This window comes from Mus pahari, chromosome 18 (assembly GCF_900095145.1).
Source record: "Mus pahari chromosome 18, PAHARI_EIJ_v1.1, whole genome shotgun sequence".
NCBI lineage: Eukaryota > Metazoa > Chordata > Mammalia > Rodentia > Muridae > Mus > Mus pahari.
Genome location: NC_034607.1, coordinates 761,057 through 776,250, shown reverse-complemented (window position 1 = coordinate 776,250; position 15,194 = coordinate 761,057). Strand labels below are relative to the sequence as shown.

Genomic DNA, 15,194 nt, shown 5'->3' with positions numbered 1-15,194 from the left:
CCCTCCTTTCCCCTCCCCTCCCCTCTCCTCTTCACATTTCACCAGCTTCCACATGACTCTCTCCCTCTACTATTACTTGCTATGCTGTTACTACATCTCAGTATTCTGGACATTCTGCATCCCCAGATGTCTTCAAGCCAAGGCCCTCTCCTAGAGGAAGCCAATACTTGAGGTAGAAGTTGATAGGGGCAGGAACATCCCTAACCTGGTGTGGTCAGGACCCTGACAGTTGGGTGAAGGGTGCGGTCCCTGCTAGGGTGTATGCAGAGGCTTCCTAGAGAAACTGTTGCTTAAGTCATGTCTTTAGGTTTGAGTAGGAATGTTAAATCCAGGGCCAGGTGGCCCAGTGGGCATCAGAAACATCTAATGTTCAGACCTAGAAACAGAAAAATAAACATTCCTATGCTCAGAGCAAGGAGAGGACTTGTGGTTGCTAGAGAATCTGGCCTGTTATTTCTCTCCACCCAACTCTGAGAGCATCTTCCCGCCCTGTCCAGTTAGTTGATCATCTTATGCTGATTGGTGTCTTGTCAGAGCCCAGAAATCTTCCCCATCACAGCCTAGCTTCCTACTTTTGCATTCTTACCTTCCCACCTGGGGATAGACCAGGTTAAGAAGGGAAAGAGATGAATCACCACAGCTTTGTCATTTGCCAGGCATGGGTCTGACATTTCAGCTGCTAAATTATTCAAGCGTGCCCTGGAACTCGAAGACCCGAATCAACCACCCCACTTTACCTTTTAAAATATTTGTGGGAGGGCATATTTGTCTGAGGTCAGGCATGCATGTGCTGTAGCATGCATGTGGAGGCCAGAGTGCACTTTGATCCTTGTCTCCCCGTTGTTTGAGGCAGGGTCCCTCATGGTGTGCTTCTGTAGATGCATGCTAGCTGTATCTCAAGCATCCGTGCAGAGAACCCTCTTGTATCTGGTTCCTATCTTATCTGGAGTTATAGAAATGTGCTGCCACATCTGGTTTGGAGGATTCAGCAGGCTTATGCAGCAAGTGCTTACATCCACTGAGTATCTCCCCAGTCCAGACCATGCAATTTCACGGAGCCCGTGCTTTTTACTCCAGGTGGACACCGCACTCGCTCCAGCTTGCCCTCTACTGAGGTCTCTGATGCCTCCAGATGATAATGCAATGTGAATCAGACAGGCAGGCTGGGCTGTGGCAGTAACAACCCTATGTCTTTCTCACATGGACATTCTCTGTTTCATGTCTGATCATGTTGCTTGTGCTGTGAGCATAACTGTGTGATGCCATCTGTGTGGTCACAGCTCTTGCAGTTTCACATTTACATTTCCATCTCCTTTTTTGCATTTATATTTGTCTCACCTGGGATTGCATGAAGATGGTCATGTCTGCGCTTAGTTGCAGACCTGAATCTTCGATGCATAGCAGGTTCTGTATGAGAAGCTATGGAGATGGCCTTCTTATCTTGCTTTTCACAGCTGGACTCTCTTTGAGGGCTATCTGAGATATAGGACCCAGGATCCCTCTGAGAAATGATGGATCCCTTATCAGAGTCATATCTAAGGCAAGACTTTAAGAACATCCAGGTGGGACCAGTGGGTCACAGTCTAGGCCACATTCAGTATATTAAAGGAGCTTTTGCTTTTTTGGAGACATTGTTTTGCTCCTCAGTTAAAGCTAGCCCCAAACTCAGGATTTATTTTTTTCTTTTTTTTTTGCTTTAACCTCTGAAATATTGGAAATTACAAGAGCCACCATGCTGTAGTTACTTTTCTGTTGTTGTGATAAAACACCATGACAAAGGGAACTCATAGAGGAAGAATTTATTTTTGGATTATGGTTTCAGAGAGACAGTCCATAATAGTGACAGAGTCCTGGTGTCAAGAGTAGGAAGCTGAGAGATCATATACTCAGCCATAAATACAAAGCAGGAAGAGCAATTAAAAAGTTGGGAGAGTCCATAAACTATCAAAGCCTGCTCCAAGTGAGGTACTTTCTTCAGCAAAGCAACACCTACTAAACCTCCCTAAATGGTGTCACCAGCTGGAGAACAAATATTCAAACACATTCACCTATGGGAGACACTCTCATTCAACCCACCGCACATGACGATTCTTAAATCCTGTGAGAGGCTTGTCTGAGGTTTACATGAGGTCTGTCAGATAACCTGGTCCATGTTACTGCATGAGGCATCCTGTCAGGGTAGTTATGTGTGCTAAGGACACGCTATGCCATTATTAACCCTTACGGTTCACGCGATGTGCCCCTTAGCGATTGGGTCAGGAGATGTCAGGTACCTAAGGTCCCTAGATGATAGGGACATAGGTTTCAAAATGTCACAGAGTTGTGATGGACTCAGGTATGGCATACATGTTAGACTGTGTACAAGCCATGTCTAGTGGCACTGCAGCCAACTGTGGTGTATTAAGCAGTGACTTCTCTTACCTGCTGACACTACTGTTGCCCAGTTCTGTCTTTTCTCACTTTCAACTTCATTTTGATTCCTCTATCCTTGGTTCTTGGCATATGAACTTTGGAAGGGAAATGCAGACTTCTGGGAGGGGTCCCCACCCAACTCCCCAGTCTGTCCTCACCCACACCATGACCCCTGGTGTCCTTGTTCATGGCAGCTGCCGTTGCACTCAAGGACGTGATATTCTACAGCATCTTAAAGCCTTGGCTGGGTGAGTACCTGTAGGTGATGGGCAAGGGACACCCTTGGGAGTCAGGGAATGGTGCTACGTTTGCCTTATACTATGACTGCTATATCAGGGGATGGGCTCTTGGTGAGTGCTGGTGACAAGTGGAGCCGCCACCGCCGCATGCTGACACCTGCCTTCCATTTCAACATCCTGAAACCCTATGTGAAGATTTTCAATGATAGCACCAACATCATGCATGTGAGTTGCTGGAACACAGGGTTACAACCCCTCTTTCCCAAACAGTGGCTATTCCTGGGTTTGGGTGGCTGGAGCATAAAATGAGAAAGCTGTGTCAGGGGTTGAAATTAGGACGAGTCTCAAGGAGCCAAGGTCCAACATCAGCCCCTTCTTCTTCTGCCAGGCCAAGTGGCAACGGTTGATTTCAGAAGGCAGTGCCCGTCTGGACATGTTTGAGCACATCAGCCTCATGACTCTGGACAGTCTACAGAAATGTGTCTTCAGCTTTGACAGCAACTGTCAGGAGTGAGTCCTTGCTCTGAGCCTCGGAACCTGGTCTGTGAACCAAGAAGAGAGAGCATTGGTCTGTGGAATCAAAGTGGCCTTTCTAGAGGGCATGGTTCAGAACCAACACTACAGATATAGGAAAGGAGAAAGTGATGGAATTGTTTCAATTGTAACAGAGATGGTGACAATCAGAATGTGTGGCACAGGCAATGAGGAGGCACATTAGAAACAAACTTGAAGGGATCAGCAGTGTCTACATCAGAAGGCCAGTGTAAGACCAGGTCAAGATGTACTTCATAGTTTCCAGGGAAACTATGAAGGTGTTTGTGCTTGTGTTAGTCATATTTCCAACAAGGTGGCAAAAGTACTTGAGAGATCTTGAAATGAGGGAAGCTTATTCTGTCTCCTGACTCCAGCAGCTTTCGTCAAGGGTGGGCTGGCTCCATCACTTTTGAGGCTGTATAACAGCACAGCACAGCTAGGAGAACCTGTTAAAATAGTCTGGTGCCCCCATGGCATCCAGAAGCACACAGGCAGACAGATAAACTGTCTATATCAAGAGCATACCCAATGTCCTAAATTTCCCCCTGACCCCACATAGGAGGACTGGAAAGATGGCATTTGCAAAGGACTTGAGCTCGACTCATAGCAACCTCATAGAAGTTTACAACTATCTGTAACTCCAGTAACAACGGATCAACACACACTTCTGTCCTTCAAGGGTGCCAGGCACCTATTAGAGTGTACATCAGGCAAAACACATAAAATAAAAATAAATTAAAATTTTGAGGCAAGGTCTCACTATGTAGCCTTGCCTCTACAGCTCACTGTGTCGGCCAGGCTTTCTTTATCTATCTATCTATCTATCTATCTATCTATCTATCTATCTATCTATCTATCTATCTATCTATCATCTGTCTATCTATCTGTTTTGTTGGGCATGGTGGCTGTACTGGAGAGTTTTGTGTCGACTTGACACAGCTGGAGTTATCACAGAGAAAGGAGCTTTAATTGGGGGAAATGCCTCCATTAGATCCAGCTGTGGGGCATTTTCTCAATTAGTGATCAAGGGGGAGAGGCCCCTTGTGGGTGGGACCATCTCTGGGCTGGTAGTCTTGGATTCTATAAGAGAGCAGTCTGAGCAAGCCGGGGGAGGCAAGCCAGTAAAGAACATCCCTCCATGGCTTCTGCATCAGCTCCTGCTTTTTACCTGCTTGAGTTCCAGGCCTGCATCCTTTGGTGATCAACAGCAGTAAGGAAATGTAAGCCGAATAATCCCTTTCCTCCCCAACTTGCTTCTTGGTCATGATGTTTGTGCAGGAAGAGAAACCCTGACTAAGACAGTGGCACATGCCCTTAATCCTAATTCTCTGGATGCCAAGGCAGACAAATCTAGTTTGAAGCCAGACTAGACTGATCTACAGGGCAAGTTCCAGGATAGCCAAAGTTACACAGAGAAACTCAGTCTTGAACCCCTCCACAAACACACACACACACACACACACACACACACACACACACACACACACCTACCTTTAGGAGATATTAGGGAGATACTCTAAGTTACAGTGGAGCTGATATTGGACATGATCAGCTGAGCTCCTTCTGGGATATAAATTTCCCTGCCTCCTTCCTTAAACTGTTCATGCAGCTTGGGCCTCATTCTTTTCCAGAAGGTACCAGGATTAAGCTCGCATACTAGTGTCACCATTTCTTCTGTCAACTCATCTAGTGTCTTCATGGCTTCATGGCAAGTCAGTATTAAGAGCTGGCCACTCTGCTGTCTGGGGGTATGGGGTATGGAGGCAGCTCACAGAGATATGATGAGGTTTTTTTGAGAGTTGACTCTCAGTGATCATTCTACTCTGCCTCTGGCCAACTGCTTCTGATACTTCATTCCCAACGACTCCCGACTGGTGGGAGGAGGCGTAGAATTTGTATATGTTAAATCGCTGTCTCCTAAATCCTGCAGGAGGTCCAGTGACTACATTGCTGCCATCCTGGAGCTCAGCGCCCTAGTGGCCAAAAGGCACCAGCAGCCTTTGCTGTTCATGGACCTGCTGTATAATCTCACCCCTGATGGGATGCGCTTCCGTAAGGCCTGCAACGTGGTACATGAATTCACTGATGCTGTCATCCGGGAGCGGCACCGCACCCTCCCGGATCAGGGTTTGGATGACTTCCTTAAGTCCAAGGCCAAGGCCAAGACTCTGGATTTCATTGACGTGCTGCTGGTGAGCAAGGTAGGCTGCTCAAGAAGCAGAATGGATATGGATGCCACATATTGTGTCTAATAATGTGAGCTCACTACAGAGGACATTGTGGCAAATCCAGGCCAATCCCCCAACATCAACAATCACAGCAGCTCTTTTCTTAGTCATGGCAATAGGCAAAGCCAGAATAGGATGTAACAGTGACTCCCCATTTTCTCCAGGGGAATGAAGTGTTTATCTACATGTGCATGAAGTGTTTATCTACATGAAGTTTACACCACAGAGAAAGGGCAGTTCATTCTCATCCTGTGGGTCACACCTGAATTTAAATCCCCTCAAGGGGTAAATAGTGAACAAAGAGAGAGGGATGGAGGGATACATGAAAGAGAGAAGAGAGATAAAGAAGGGGAGAGAAGGAATTTCTGGAGTTAAACGGGCTCTTTCCAGGATAAAGTCTGGACATGCAAACCAAATGCTTCCCTTTTTAAAAAGATTTATTTATTTTCTTTATATGAGTACACTGTAGCTGTCTTCAGATACCATTACAGATGGTTGTGAGCCACCATGTGGTTGCTGGGAATTGAACTCAGGACCTCTGGAAAAGCAGTCAAGTGCTCTTAACCACTGAGCCATCTCTCCAGCCCCAAACCAAATGTTTGCATGGGACATAGATTTCCCTGGATCTATAACACTTTACAGTGTGGGTGGAAGTCTTTGGAGGAGAGATTTACTTCTGACTTCCAAGGCAACTTGCCATGCAGTCATCTTCCATAACCATCAGTTCCTTAGAAATTCTCCATCATGTAGACACATGGTGATATTTCTGTGTGGGTTGTTGACACTCCTACAACTGCAGGCAATACAGGAGACAGGATACCCAGCAGAAAAGCAGGAAATTCAGACTACCAGTAGCAACAGACAAGAGATGGACAGTGGTACACAGCCTTTGGTTTCTGGCTGAACAAACGATCTTCTGGGAATGCCATAGCTTAAACACAGGGATTTTCAGAACTGCTGTAATTTGGGTAGTCTTGCTTTGTCTTCAGGATGAAGATGGAAAGGAGCTGTCAGATGAGGACATCCGAGCGGAGGCTGACACCTTCATGTTTGAGGGTGAGAGTCCCATTGTGGGGCAGAGAGGAAGCAGGAGTTTATCCTTCTTGAGACTTGTTGGGAGGATCCACAATCCTTCTATTCTATTCTCTTCCTTGATCCCTTTCATACCCTTTCCTGGATTTCACTACCTGGGCACTGTCCTCAATGCAGTGCTGAAGCAGTGCAGAGACCCATGCCTGCCTGTCTGTCCCTCAGGCCATGACACCACAGCTAGTGGGCTCTCCTGGATCCTCTACAACCTGGCGAGGCACCCTGAATACCAGGAGCGCTGCCGGCAGGAGGTTCAGGAGCTGCTGAGGGACCGAGAGCCCAAGGAGATTGAATGGTGAGCACACTAGCGAGCCCCTCTCCTCACTCCTTTTGTTGATTCTCCTACATTTGCTCATGATACTGACTCTGAGCCCAGAGGAGAGACCTAATACTCAGCATGAGTAGCAAGCAAAGGGTTGCTGGCTTTGGAACAGAGCAAGTTTTGTTGCTGAGAGAGCAGTGATAATTACAAGGGAAAGAAAGTGATATTTTGCACGCGCTCAGTGAAAGCACTTCCCTCACCCCTTTTTCTCTCTAGCGGATGTCTTCTTCCACAACTGTTTATTTTTCTCCTGTAACCTAGATATTACTGTAGTGATTTGTTCCGGGACTCAGAGGTGACATTTGGGCATTGCAGTGTGCTGGAGTTAGAGACGGCTCAGCTGTTAGAGTACATCTTACTCTTGCACAGTTTGGTTTTCAGCATCCATATCTGGTAGCTCACAACCATCAGTAACTCAGTTCCAGTGGATCTGAGACCACACACACACACACACACACACACACACACTTAAAAATGAAATAGCCAGGTGTAGTCATATACCTCTTTAATCCCAGCACTTGAGATGCAGAGTTTGAGGAGAGCCCAGTCTACCCAGGGATATGTAGAGAATCTCTGTCTTGATCAAATAAAATAAAATAAAATAAAACAATAAAAATGTAGTCTAGGTGCTGTACAGGATTCTGGGCTTTTCACCCATCCAGCATTTTCCCAGAAACCCCTCTACAGTGGCTTTTCCACTCCAGTTTTGTATCCATCTCCACTGGGGTTCCAGGGACCTAGGAGGGAGCAGGCAAAGGACTAGTCAGAAGGTTCCAACTTGGCAGGAAATCAGTCTTAATTTAGAATATGTTCTAATTTTCTGCTGTTCTTGTTATCTCACATTTGATCCACACTGTGAGAAAATATTTCACTGATCCACATGAACTCCTTTTGATCCGTGGTTAATAGTTGAAGGGGTTTCCTTAGGGACGACCTGGCCCAACTGCCCTTCCTGACCATGTGCATCAAGGAGAGTCTGCGGCTGCATCCACCAGTCCCGGTCATCTCCCGATGCTGCACCCAGGACATTCTGCTCCCAGATGGCCGGACCATTCCCAAAGGTGCCGAATGGGGAAAAGGGTCCTGGGCAAGCAGCAGAGTCTTGTGAACAACTCCCCCACCCCCACACCCCACCCCTTCTCCCACAGGTATCATCTGCCTCATCAGCATATTTGGAATTCATCACAACCCATCCGTGTGGCCAGACCCTGAGGTGCTGCCTGTCTGATCCCCTAGTGTGGGGGAAGAGTTTTAAGGGAGGAGGTGGGGCTTTGACCTAGGAAATCAGACCTCACCTTCCCTGGAACAAAACTGTCCCTGGTTGTACTGGGAAGTCACTCATCCACCTTGGCTCAATATCTCCTACAGGTCTATGACCCCTTCCGTTTTGACCCTGAAAACATCAAAGACAACTCACCTCTGGCATTTATTCCCTTCTCGGCGGGACCCAGGTAAGGCCAATGGGCTTGGGTGACTAGGGTCCGGTCTGGGACTGACAGTAGGAATAGTAGGGAGTTAGGATGGTCTGGTTCTGGTTTTCCCTCCTGCCCTTTCTTCAGGTTATTTGCAAAGGTCTGGAGACTAGGAGTTAGGAAGAGAAGGGCTGCTGCTCTATGCTCAGAGTCCCGCCCACTTGAACTGGGCACTGAGGCTGCAAGACCTTTGGGGATGCAGATGTCCAATTGGGGTCCCAGGCGCATCACGGTCCTGCTGCCCTTCATGCTGACTAGGCGCTGCAGAGACCGTGTCAGGTTGGGTTCCACGGTGTCTGGCTGGGTTCTGGCTCAGTCATAGATGGTCCTTATCTTGTCCTCCCGCAGGAACTGCATAGGACAGACTTTCGCCATGAACGAGATGAAGGTGGCGCTGGCGCTGACGCTGCTGCGCTTCCGACTCCTACCGGATGACAAGGAGCCGCGCAGGCAGCCAGAGCTGATCCTGCGCGCAGAGGGCGGGCTGTGGCTGCGAGTGGAGCCGCTGAGCGCGGGCGCTCAGTGACCTGACACCTGGTCTAGAGCCACCCCACCAACCTATGCGGATGCTGGAATGAACAGTACTGTCACCCATACCCAAATCTTACCGAGAGCCAGCAGGGGGCGCTGTGAAATCCAGTGCATGGGTAAGAGAGGCCCGCTGGTGTTTGAGCCAAAGACCATCTGACCATTGGTCTTTATGATAAGGTGCATTCTCCTCCAGCCAACTTGGACCACTCTCTGGACAACATAGGAAGCCAAAGGGATGTCTGAGCAAGAGACCAGAATCAAAGGCAAATCTGAGCTCTGATTCGTGCAGCTCCATTTCTATTACTTTGACTTCCATTCTAATCACCTAATAGACCTTTTTTTTTTCTCACCTCAGAATTATTTTTCTGTGGGCACTAAGTTACTGTGCTTATTAAACCTGAAGACGGGGATTTTTTTTTTTGTCTCATCTAAAGCTAGGGTCTCATTATATCATCACAAACAGTCTGACCTCTGTGTCTTAAGCTCTTCCTGCAGGACACCACGTTGCGCTTGTCAGGGAGTTTTGAAGTGATGTCTGATTTTTGTGGTATCTTACAGGTTTTCTCCAGTAAGAAAGAGAGGAGAGGGTTGAGAGTGACGGATACTGGGCTTGTTGCAAAGCACCATTTCCCACCTTGGGGAGTGGCTGTATCTGGATATGTCCCTCACTATGGGGCTAGAGCGTGCAAGAACCCTATTTTCTACAGCCTCACCCAAATGCCCCTGCATTTAAAACAAAACAATACAAACAAATAAAAGTGGGAAGATATAGTTCAGTGATAAAGAGCACTTGATGCTCTTTCAGAGGCTCCAAGTTTGGTTCCCAGCACTTTTGTCAGGTTCCATGGGATCTGATGCCCTCTTCTGGCTTCAGTGAGCAACTGTGCTCTCATATGCTCATGTGCATGTGTGTGCTTGTGTGCGTGTGTGTGTCCCCTCCCCCCAGAGTCACACAGAGTCACACACCACACACACACATACGTAATTTAAAATTAAAATATAAATACATCTTTAAACTGATGCAGATGATCTTCTTGCATGCCAGAGAGTCTGTTGGAGAGATTCAAACGGGCTCGGTGTTGGTACAAAGGTGGTGAGCGAGCAACAGTCCCATGAATGAAATCTGTAAACAAAGGATTCCCAAGAGTAAGTTACGGCTGTCTGGATCCTGCTTGGGAATTTTAAAGGGATGTGGGAAAGCCACAAGCTGCCAATCGGCATGCTTTCCATTGGTCACTTAGCAAAGGGAAGGAGGGACCCTTTTATGAACTGCAAAGAACAAATGGTTTTTTGCCTCTGTTTTTTCTAAGAATCAACTATGGTGGGCAAAGGGTTGTCATTGAGGGGAAGCCTTCAGGGTTGGGATCCCCATCCTGGCAGCCTGGTGGGATCGAACTTCAGGCCTCAAAAGAAGTGGCAGGCAGTGTTAGTCCTGGTCTTTAATCCCAGCATTCAGGAGGCAGAGGCAGGCAGATCATTGAGTTGGAGGCCAGCCTAGACTACAGAGAAAATTCCAGGGCAGCCAAGGCTACACAGAGAAACCCTGGAAAAGCCAAATAAAGAAACAAATAAAAAAGATGATAGATAGATAGATAGATAGATAGATAGATAGATAGATAGAAGATAAGAAAAGGTTGTTTTTAATCTTCTGAAAGAAAAGGCTGTTTTTAATCTTCTGAAAGAAAAGGTTGTTTTTAATCTTCTGAAAGAAAAGGTTATTTTTAATCTTCTGAAAGACACATTTGTGGGTTTTGCCTCGTCTTCTCATGGGAAATTCTTTTGTATTCAAATGCACTCCCATAAAAGAAGGAAGACACAAAACAGAAATGTGACATACATGAATCTAATATGTTAAATATAGTTAATATTCTCTCAAACACATCTCTAGTGTTTTTAATTTATAACAGTATTTTTAATTGTTATTGTTTTGGATGAGAGTTTTGCCTGTGTGTATATCTGTATACTACATGTGTCCAGTGTCTGCAGCAGCCAGCAGAGGGTGTTAGGCATACTGAAATTTTGTATAGGTGCTGGGAATTGAACTCGGATCTTTGGAAGAGCAGCTAGTGTTTTTAACTGCTTAGCCATCTCCCCAGCCCCTATAATCATATTTTTGTGTGTATTTTATTTGTTTTCAATAATATGATATATGTACAATATCCTATTTAAAGGATGTTATTTCATTGGCTACAGAGTACCTAGAAAAATGTTCAATATTATTAAGAATTGGGAAAATGCACAGAAAACCATGATAGAATTTCTACCCACCCACCAGGAAGTTTGGCATTCAGAAAAAGGGAAGAAACAAGTATTGATTGGGGTGAATGTAGAGCGATCAGGACCCTCTGTCCATTTAGAGAGATTGCAGGTTGTTGCAACTAATGTAGAAAATGGCTTGTCAGTTCTTGGAGAGTGAAAGAGAATTCTCATTTCATCCTGAAGTGTGTGCACTGGGTGTGTGCACAACACAGTGAAAACAAATGATTGAGCACAGATGTGCAAAGTGATGTTCAAAGCAGCCCTGTAGAGATGATCGCTTGTGCACTATGTAAAAGCATTCACCTGTGCGCTATGTAAAAGCATTCACCTGCCGGTAAAATGCTGACTGGCCAATGAGTTGAGGCAGCATTATAAGATGGGACATCTGGCAGAGAGAAGAATTCTGGGTTTGAGTCAGGCAGGAAGGATTTTCCCAGAACGCTGAAGGGAACAGTCACATGGAACCGAGGAGAGGAAACCAATCACATAGTGGGACTTAAAATCAAAAAATAGGTAATTAAGTTATGAGCGAGCGGGAAATAAGCCAAAGTCTATGGCCTAAGCATATACTCACAAAATACTAAGTTTCAGAGTCCTTATTTCTGGGAACAAGGACGCCATGTGCAAAAGCCCCATGATTAGATGACTCTGTCTTAGTCAGGGTTTCATTGCTGTGAGCAGACACCATGACCAAGGCAACTCTTATAAAGGCAAACATTTAATTGGGGCTGACTTACAGTTTCAGAGGTTCAGTCCCTCACTATCATGGCGGGAAGCATGGCAGCCTCCAGGCAGACATAGTGCTGGAGAAAGGACTGAGAGTTCTCTCTACATCCTGTTATGAGGGAAGCCAGAGGAGACTGGCTTCTGCAGACAGCCAGGAGGAGACTCTTCCGGCATTGGGCAGAGCCTGAGCACTGGAGCTCCTCAAAGCCCACCTAAGGAAACACACTTCCTCCAACAAAGCCACACCTCTTCCAATAAGGCCACACCTCCTAATTCCTAATAGTGCCACTCCCTATGGCCAAGCATTCAAACCACCACAATTTCATTTTAGTTTGTGGTCTCAGGATTCAGTTCATCACTGACACTGGCCTCCCATTTCAGAGTTCTTAGTCTCATTAATAAAAGAACATACAGAATAGATGCAAATTGAAACTGGAGAATAATTTGGCTAAAGTTTAACAGGAGTGCTCCCCCCATCCCCACTTCCACTCCGTCCTCCCCCCCCAAGGCAAGCTCTGAACTTCTGGAAGTGCTTGAAGGAGGATAGTGGAGAAGAGAAGCAGGGTGTGGTGGTTAGAATAAGAATTACCCTTGAGCCCAGCTGTGATGGCTTCTGAACTTGCAGAGGCAGGTGGACCTCTGAGAGTTCCAGGCCAGCCTGATCTACATAGTGAGTTGAGGACATCCAGGACCCTGTAGAGACAGCTTCGACCACCACCACCCACCTCAAAAGAAAAAAAAGTCCCAGACGGACTGTGGAAGTCTAGACAAGAAAGTTAATTCGAATGATAAATCTGGTGGAAGTTCTGCCACGCCTGCTGGTATCCTTATTTCCCACTTGAGATGTGAAGGGAATTGACCTGCAGGAATTCTCCATTCCACCCCTTTCCACCCTGTAAAGCTCCAAGACCCTATACCATGTGCACACAGTCTCCATACCTGAGAGAGACTATGAACTGTCTTTCAGTTGTCTAATTAAAGAACACTTCTGCTTCTGGACATGCCTGCCTGCTTCTTTGTATCTCCTGTTGCCCCATTAAACCTGATCTAACAACACACACACACACACATCGTATACAAACATCATAAATAAGAGAGAGTTCAAAGAGTAGAAAATAGACTGACCTCGGGGAAAAGACCGTAGACTCAATCCAATTATAATTAAAAGATTTCTTGATTAGGAGCTAGTAGGAGAACAGCCTTAAATCTCAGGCTTGTGAAGAATGGATGTGGGAAGAGTCTTTTAAAAGGAAAAACCACAACAAGGCTAGCCTTAGATATCACAAGCAAGCAAAAATGGGTCTGTTCGGCCAAGTTGAAGTGGTTAAGGCAACCCAAAACAATCTTTGGGAGCCTGCACAACCAAGTTACAGAAGCCAAATAAAAAATAAAATTTAGTTATGTCATAGCAAGTACACAATCACAGTTGTATGGGTACCTAAATCAGGGTTACTAGGGATTTATCTTCCTGGGACGTGAGTCAGAGACCAACAGCTATTGAGTACCAAGATGAATATCTAGTTTAAAAGGGATTTTCTTTAGCCACCACACTCTGGTAACCAGATAGGGAGAAAGGCCATAACTATAATAACAAAGATGATGAAATTTCAGAATTGCCACATTTTCTTCACCCTCCTGACAAATAAGAGACCAAAACCTGGCAGGTTAAAGGATTAAAAGGCATGTAGCATTTGGGAGGCAGAGGCAGGTGAGTCTGAGTGCTTGAGGTCTAGAGATGGAGTACCAGGACAACCAGGGTTACACAGAGAAGCTCTGCCTCAAAAACAAAACAAAACAAACAAACAAACAAACCAAAAAGAGGGGCCCGCTTGCCAGAGGACCCCATGCTGAGTGGAACGGCCAGCAATATTTACCTGAAACTTAGACCTATCTGCCTCCCAGTCTTTGTCCAAACTGCTTCTGTAGCCATTGTGCTCTGTGCACCCCACTTTCCCTCTGTGGAGTGATGTGTATGTGTTCTCACCCCTAGTCAACGCCTTTCTTAACTCACTGAGTCTGCTCCTGGATGCTGTTCCGAGGAATTTCCCTGCTGGTACCTGTCACACTCAAGAATTTTCCTGCTTTCTTAAAAAAAATATAATAAAATTTAAAAAAGCTGGGAACGAGAACTAGCCCAATTAAGACCTCTAGACAGTAAATCAGTGATCAAAACCTTTTCAGCTAAATACTGAGAGAAAGGGGAAAAGAAAAGTCTTCCCCATGACAGAGAGACATCCTTCACAGGAGTGGGGAGAAGTTTCCCCAGCTTTGTCTCATGGATCACGTACGTAGAGTTTCACTTGACTAGAGCAAAAGAAAGGCTTACTCTCTGAGGAAGTAAATCTTGCACTTGTCTCCCCTGAGTGTTCAAACCAAGTGGAAGGCCTTAGGAATTAGGCACTAGTTACTTGTAGAAGATATCACGAACCACTGGATCAGTAAGCCTCCCGGCCCTAGGGCTTGTTTGCAATTAAGATGGAAATTTTGCTTCTTGTTTGGGGACTTATTTTAAAAGATTTATTTATTTTTTATTTTATGTATATGAGTACATGGTAGCTATACATATGATTGTGAGCCGCCATGTGGTTGCTGGGAATTGAATCGGCCCTGCTTGCTCCGGTCGCTCTAGCCAGTGATTTATTTATTTATTAAAGATTTATTTATTATTATATCTAAGAACACGGTAGCTGACTTCAGACACACCAGAAGAGGGCATCAGATCTCATTACAAATGGTTATGAGCCACCATGTGGTTATTGGGATTTGAACTCAGTACCTTAGGAAGAGCTTTTAATCACAGAGACATCTCTGCACCTCTGTTTGGGGACTTTTTAAGTTTTGAACTTTCTGTCTGTAAAAGTGTCTGTGTGAAGGTGAAGCACAAGCTGAGTTGAAGACTGAGGTGGTGAGGACTGAGGTGGTGATGACTGAAGAGGTGAGGACTGAGGAGGTGAAGACTGAGGAGGTGAGGATGAGGTGGTGAGGACTGAGGTGGTTGAGGAGGGTGATTACTGAGGTGGTGAGGACTGAGGGGGTGATGACTGAGGAGCTGAGGACTGAGGAGGTGATTACTGAGGAGGTGAAGACTAAGGTGGTGAGGACTAAGGTGGTGAGGACTGGGGAGGGAGGACTGAGGTAGTGAGGACTGAGGTGGTGAGGACTGAGGAGGTGAGGACTGAGGTGGTGAAGACTGAGGTGGTCAGGGCTGAAGAGGTGAGGACTGAGGTGGTGAGGACTGAGGAGGTGATTACTGAGGTGGTGAGGACTGAGGTGGTGAAGACTGAGGAGGTGATTACTGAGGTGGTGAGGACTGAGGTGGTGATGAATGAGGTGGTGATGACTGAGGAGGTGATTACTGAGGTGGTGAGGACTGAGGTGGTGA

General features: G+C 46.1%; 1 protein-coding gene across 4 annotated transcripts in view; it reads left to right on the top strand.

The window, feature by feature from the left end:
* LOC110335593 (leukotriene-B4 omega-hydroxylase 3) overlaps window positions 1-9,682 on the top strand; it is a 12,942-nt gene extending 3,260 nt beyond the window's left edge. For all 4 annotated transcript variants that reach the window (XM_029531607.1, XM_029531609.1, XM_021217816.2 and 1 more), the window contains exons 4-13: window positions 2,607-2,660; window positions 2,749-2,876; window positions 3,040-3,161; window positions 5,116-5,386; window positions 6,403-6,469; window positions 6,668-6,797; window positions 7,752-7,885; window positions 7,973-8,037; window positions 8,193-8,275; window positions 8,645-9,682. In XM_029531607.1, the coding sequence (XP_029387467.1) occupies window positions 2,607-2,660; window positions 2,749-2,876; window positions 3,040-3,161; window positions 5,116-5,386; window positions 6,403-6,469; window positions 6,668-6,797; window positions 7,752-7,885; window positions 7,973-8,037; window positions 8,193-8,275; window positions 8,645-8,822 (1,232 nt within the window). In that variant the 3' untranslated portion in view covers window positions 8,823-9,682. The remainder of the gene's footprint in view (window positions 1-2,606; window positions 2,661-2,748; window positions 2,877-3,039; window positions 3,162-5,115; window positions 5,387-6,402; window positions 6,470-6,667; window positions 6,798-7,751; window positions 7,886-7,972; window positions 8,038-8,192; window positions 8,276-8,644) is intronic.
* Window positions 9,683-15,194: the final 5,512 nt, after the last annotated feature.